The sequence below is a fragment of the Hippocampus bargibanti genome, linkage group LG11 (assembly GCF_051943395.1).
Source record: "Hippocampus bargibanti isolate YZ-2025 linkage group LG11, ASM5194339v1, whole genome shotgun sequence".
In the NCBI taxonomy this organism is placed as follows: domain Eukaryota; kingdom Metazoa; phylum Chordata; class Actinopteri; order Syngnathiformes; family Syngnathidae; genus Hippocampus; species Hippocampus bargibanti.
The window spans coordinates 18,723,458-18,730,000 of record NC_142744.1 but is presented as its reverse complement, the minus strand read 5'-3'; the positions used below and the strand labels follow the sequence as shown (position 1 = coordinate 18,730,000).

Below are 6,543 nucleotides of genomic sequence, written 5' to 3'. Positions count from 1 at the left end.
GATATATCCGATATCGATATAACGAGACTTTACTGTATATATATACTCATACACACACACATACATATATATATATATATATATATATATATATATATATATATATATATATATATATATATATATATATATATATATATATATATATATATATATATATATATATATATATATATATATATATATATATATATATATATATATATATATATATATATATATATATATATATATATATATATATATATATATATATATAGACACATATACACATTTCTTGAAAACACATTTTTTAATCTATTAAAAATATTACTGCTATTAACATATCTCCACAGAGTTTAAAACAACACGCTGTAATTTATTGATTAACCGCTATATGACGGAGATGGCTATTCTGAATGCCCATGTACTGAATGTGCATCCACATCTTCAAATGATTACAGAGGGTTGCGTGTTCAACATTAAGCTAGTTAGCAATCAACACGCAATGCGTGAGCTCACCTCAGCTGAATAACACCTTACGGGAATCCCAAAGGCTCGAGCAAGCCCAAAATCAGCCAGCTTCAACTCACCATTCTGTAAACGCAAACTTGAATGAAACTCATGTAGTATATGGAACATATGTATGATCTGAGCTTGACTCACCCTGTTGATGAGGAGATTCTGCGGCTTAAGATCTCTGTGAAGGACATTGCGACTATGACAGAAAGCCAGTCCTTTCAAAAGCTGGAACATGAAAGACTGTAAAGAAGCAAAGAGCTAATTAACACTGCGCGACATTGTTCTGACTTTCTCAAGCGTCACAATTGGGACATGTCAAACAGCAAGCAGGTTGTTTTAAATGTTCCGTCAATTTAAGCACAGCCCAATCAGATGCTTCTTGAAATGTGCATGTACAGTAAAGTCTCGTTATATCGATATTCTAGGGACTATCGACTATCGATATATCCGACCCTGTTTGCATGTAATTTTCTCCGTGCGTGCATAGAAATAGTATCGATATAACCGGGACTATCGATATATCCGATATCGATATAACGAGACTTTACTGTAATTGGAAATAAAAAAATACATATACAGTAAAGTCTCATTATATCGATATTCAAGGGAGTCCGATATAACCGGGACTATCGATATATCCGACCCTGTTTGCATGTAATTTTCTCCGTGCGTGCATAGAAATAGTATCGATATAACCGGGACTATCGATATATCCGATATCGATATAACGAGACTTTACTGTATTTAGGTTTGAAATTGGAATTTGGCAATCTATTTTCTCACCTTGACTGTTTCAGGGTCTAAATCCCCGTTGCAACTGTCAAAGTACTTCTTTAGATCCTGTGCGTTGAAAAAAAGGTAATTTTTAGCTCAAGTGCCTGCAAGTGATCAGATGCAAGTTTGTCGGACCTGGTCACAATATTCAAAGACCAACGTTAGCTTCTTGTCGCTGTGCAACACGTCGTGTAGCCTGCAAAGGACAGAATTACCCATTAACATATTGGTATTACAATTTGTGTAGAATTTGCATGTGCATTGATATATAGAAAATAATGTGCCATTTTGGATATTTTTTCAATACCAGTCGTTTAAAGTGACTTTAAAGTGAAGATATTGATTGGATTTGCCTGAGGAACATGAATTTGTTTAATTTCTTCACTACTTAGGAATGTTGTTGAATCTCAGATTAGTATGTCTTCTTCTTTCCTTTCGGCTTTTCCCTTAATGTATTGTAAAAGTAAATAAATGAATAATAATAATAATAATAATAATAATAATAATAATAATAATAATAATAATAATAATAATGTGTTATTCACTAAATTAAAGTCATTCACATCTGCATTCACACCTGAGGCAGTTTAGAGTATTCAACAACGTAATTATTAATTTGATAATATTCTCATGGAAATTTTTGGGCTCTTTAAAGACGTTCTAGTTTTTTTTTTCACAATCACTTGAATTCACTGAGGAATGGTAAATTCGAAGAAAAAAAATGAGATAAAGTTCGAAGTTAATATGGGAACTTATTCATTTTCTTATTCCAATTATCCATGACTATTTTGTGGTTGAATTCTTTTAGTTATTTACATGATTTCACGGCTCTTTTTCTCTCAGTGAATGTGCAATTCATTAGAAATTTGAAGTTGAAGTCAAAATTAGACATACACTGATACTGTACGCCCTTTCTCCGATGAGGGACTCTATACATGCTCCAATATTATAACACTTTACCTGCCTAATGTTTCTGTATGACTTGCATGAAGAAGATATTAGCTATGTGGAGCTATTATAAGGTAAACAACATACATGGATGACTACACTATAGCTGAGTGTTGGAGGTAAAAATGTCAGTCATGACACGTTATTTCTTAAAAAAACGTTGAATAGGGGTGAAACATCGGCTCTTCGGCATTTACACATTTCTGATTCTCAAAGACATTTCACATGCTACGGATATCATGAACCTAATTCACTGACCTGACTATGTTTTTGTGCTTGAGCTCCTTCAGCAGGCAGATTTCTCTCAAGGCAGAGCTTGGCACGCCCTGTAGGGGGTGGAAAGCGGTTAGCCATCACCGTGGTCGAGACGAGTATGCGCAATAATCCAAACACACACCTCGTCGTCATCGTCCAAACGAACTCGTTTCAGGGCCACTATTTCGTGGGTTTCTCTGTTTTTAGCCTTGAACACAGTCCCATATGTACCTGTGGAATTGTTTAGGGAAAACAACAACCCCCCAAAAAAATTAGCTCAGATTGAATGGCACTATGAACATGCGAGCTAGTGAGACCATCTCTTAAACGCAAACAAGATGGAAACCGACATGTATATAGTTTACATCATTAATGGGCATGTTTACGTTGACCTCCCAATCACTTAATCTACAGCCAGGGTAAGCAAGACATAAAATTGAAGCTAATGTCAGCTAATCCACAAATAAAATAAACGCCTCAACAACAAATAGCTGATAGAGCGGCGGGTTTATATTTCTCCCCCCCAAAAAAAAGCTTACCTTCGCCAATTTTTTCGAGTTTCTCATATTTCTGCATGGTCGCTCTGTTTTAGCCAGCTGATAGGTGGCCAACGGAACTGCCCTGTGACCAAACCCCGAATTTAGGGGGTGTGGAGTGATGTGTCGTCCGCGAACGAACCGACTCGTAGAGTCGGCTCTCTGAAGTGAACGACTGGAGCCGGCACTTAAATGGGAGCCGCTTATATGAACGGATTCCGCAACTCCTTCGGTTAAAGTCTCACGTGATTGGTCAAAATAGAACAATAGTAGTAGTAGTAGTAGTAGTAGTAGTAGTAGTAGTAGTAGTAGTAGTAGTAGTAGTAGTAGTAGTAGTAGTAGAAGACACACACTCACAAGCACACGCACACACACGCGCATACACACACACGCACACACACAAACACACATGCACACACGTACACAAATAAAGTCACATAATTTTTAAAATGATATACTGTATTGTATATTTTTGGTAGTAAATTAATTTAAGCAACAATAAAAGAAAAAGAAAAACTGAGGAACCATGCCATGCCAGCCGAATAAACCCGATCTGCAGCTACGTACTTCCTCTTGACAATATTTTCCGTAAGTTTGGCATTCACTTTCACTGCTACGCGGATGACACCCAACTCTACCTCTCCAGCAAACCCGACGCCTCTCTTCCACCTTCATCCCTCTCACTTTGCCTCTCAGAAATTAAATCCTGGCTTTCCCATAACTTTCTCAAGCTGAACAGTGAAAAAAACCGAACTTCTCCTTGTCGGTACCAAATCCACCCTCCACAAAACTAACAGTTTCTCTCTCACCATTGACAGTTCAACCGTTTCCCCCTCTCCTCAGGTCAAGAGCCTGGGTGTCATCCTCGATAGCTCACTATCTTTTCAGTCCCATATAAATAACATAACTCGGTCTGCTTATTTCCATCTCCGTAATATTAACCGTCTCCGTCCTTCGCTCAGCCCTCACACCACTGTTATCCTTATCCACAGTCTCGTCACCTCCCGCATCAATTATTGCAACGCACTTCTCTTCGGTATCAATCAGAAATTTCTCCATAAACTCCAACTCGTCCAAAATTCTTCAGCCCGGATCATCACTAAAACCCCCTCCTTTCACCACATCACCCCTGTCCTCCAGCAACTCCACTGGCTACCTGTTAAACATCGTATCGAATTCAAAATACTTCTGTTTACATTCAAAGCCATCCATAACCTTGCCCCTCCCTATCTTTCTGACCTGCTTCAAATCTCTGTTCCCTCTCGGTCCCTCAGATCCTCATCCTCCCTTCACCTCTATGTGCCCTCTGCCTGTCTCACCACGATAGGATGCAGAGCTTTCAGCCGCTCTGCTCCCAAACTCTGGAATTCTCTTCCACCCAACATATGTAATATTAACTCCCTCCCTATTTTCAAGGCTCACCTCAAAACCCACTTGTTTAAAATTGCTTTCAATGTATAGTTCTATCTGCTATTTTATTATGTATCATTTTACTTATGGTTTTATTGTTATGTGCTTTGTTTTATTGTTTTTATTGTAAAGTGTCCTTGGGTGTTTTGAAAGGCGCTTGAAATAAAATGTATTACGTACGTATTATCTTTAAAGTGTGCGAGCCAAAAGAACCCACTCTATAAAAAGAGCCGTAATTCCCATCACTACTGACCAGATGACGCCAATAATACGGAAACAAAACATGCGCATGCGTAAAGGGTACTTCCTTTTTTGTGAAATCATAAAACCCCGTGGTTTATATTCCACCAATCAAATCATATGCTAGCAGACACCGGAAAAAGGAGCACCACCCGGAAGTACACAAGAGCGCGCGAAATACATGTACTGAATTCCAAATTTTGAGTCAATGCCGCGGCTGTCCGGTGTTATTCGATGTTGTGTCACATCAGCGAGGTATTTTAGTGCGGCACTTGTTTTATTTTGTCTCTTGCCGCACCTCGATTGTGCATCGCCCTCTTTTGTCGCAGCTTCGTTTATTGCAGCTTGTTCTCACGCCGCTGATTTTAAGTAAGCCTTTTGTTTTCGACATTGTCGCAATTGCTGCTTGCCTCTGCCGCTTCCCGAACCCCTACAGTTGTGGGGGGAAATTGTCATTTTTGTGTTTGGTTGTTGCATTTGGGTCTCAAATCGTTGCATTGTTCGTAATGCGCAGAATGTGGACACAGCGCGCAGTGTTTGCTTGACTCGCGGGTGTTTTGGTTTTTGTATGTCAAACGGTTGACAGTGTGAGGCTGGTGCGGGTTGCGACTTGCTTTCTTTTGCTACATAATCGTTGTGTGCCAGTTTTGGCATAAAAATGAATCTTTCTTCAAGCGCGTTCAGTTTTTGGTCACAGAGCCAATACTTTACGTGTCAATTGTTATTTTTGTATTGAGGGTTTGTTTATGTATTTTGTTTGTTTGATTGCTTTATGTATGTATTCGTTTATGTTGTGACTCAAGTGTAAAGTGTATTGGTTGTTTGCATTATTAACCTTAGCCCAGAAGAAAGATTCAAAAGACAAATCCAATATATAACACCTGGATTCTGCTTTCTCCCTTTTCTTTTACTAATTTTAATATACATATACTTTTTCGTGTGGTCATCAAAGCCTACTCTGGTTGTTTTACTGTAAATAGTTAAACGCTTATAAATATACACATTCAGAGATTGGAAATTTTTAACCTTGTTTTGAGATTGGTCTTTGTTTTCGTACTTTATATATATTTGTGAGACATGCAACACTGCTTATGTTTTTTAGTGAAAAGATCAACAAAATCCATCAGCACCTCGGGTCCTCTGTCCCCCCTCTCCCAGCCTTTCTACTCCTTCCCAACGACTTTCTGCCTTTGAACTCCCCCATTCCTCTATAATCTCAGACATTATCACCAAATCCAAGAACTCCTCCTGTCAACTCGACCCACTCTCTACTATCCTTATAAAGTCCTGCCTACCCTCTCTTCTCCCATTTATTTCTACCATTATTCACTCCTCATTATCAACTGGAATTGTTCCTATCCCACTCAAAACCGCAGCTGTCACTCCAATCCTGAAAAAAACCTGGCTCAGACCCAAACGATTTCAATAACTTACGTCCAATTTCCCACCTCCCATTCATCGCCAAAATTCTTGAAAAGACAGTTGTCCACTCGTCCAAAATTCTTCAGCCCGGATCATCACTAAAACCCCCTCCTTTCACCACATCACCCCTGTCCTCCAGCAACTCCACTGGCTACCTGTTAAACATCGTATCGAATTCAAAATACCTCTGTTTACATTCAAAGCCATCCATAACCTTGCCCCTCCCTATCTTTCTGACCTGCTTCAAATCTCTGTTCCCTCTCGGTCCCTCAGATCCTCATCCTCCCTTCACCTCTATGTGCCCTCTGCCCGTCTCACCACGATGGGATGCAGAGCTTTCAGCCGCTCTGCTCCCAAACTCTGGAATTCACTTCCACCCAACATCCGTAATATTGACTCCCTCCCTATTTTCAAGGCTCACCTCAAAACCCACTTGTTTAAAATTGCTTTCAATGTC

General features: G+C 39.0%; 1 protein-coding gene across 1 annotated transcript in view; it reads right to left on the bottom strand.

Moving 5' to 3' along the window:
• Nucleotides 1–3,148, bottom strand: part of cdk5 (cyclin dependent kinase 5) — an 11,395-nt gene extending 8,247 nt beyond the window's left edge. Inside the window, exons 1-7 of the mRNA XM_089008460.1 lie at nt 3,018–3,148; nt 2,621–2,709; nt 2,482–2,549; nt 1,411–1,471; nt 1,285–1,341; nt 646–741; nt 502–576 (exon numbers count right to left, since the gene is read on the bottom strand). Coding sequence (XP_088864586.1) covers nt 502–576; nt 646–741; nt 1,285–1,341; nt 1,411–1,471; nt 2,482–2,549; nt 2,621–2,709; nt 3,018–3,054 — 483 coding nt within the window. The 5' untranslated portion in view covers nt 3,055–3,148. The remainder of the gene's footprint in view (nt 1–501; nt 577–645; nt 742–1,284; nt 1,342–1,410; nt 1,472–2,481; nt 2,550–2,620; nt 2,710–3,017) is intronic.
• Between the last annotated feature and the right edge of the window lie 3,395 nt (nt 3,149–6,543).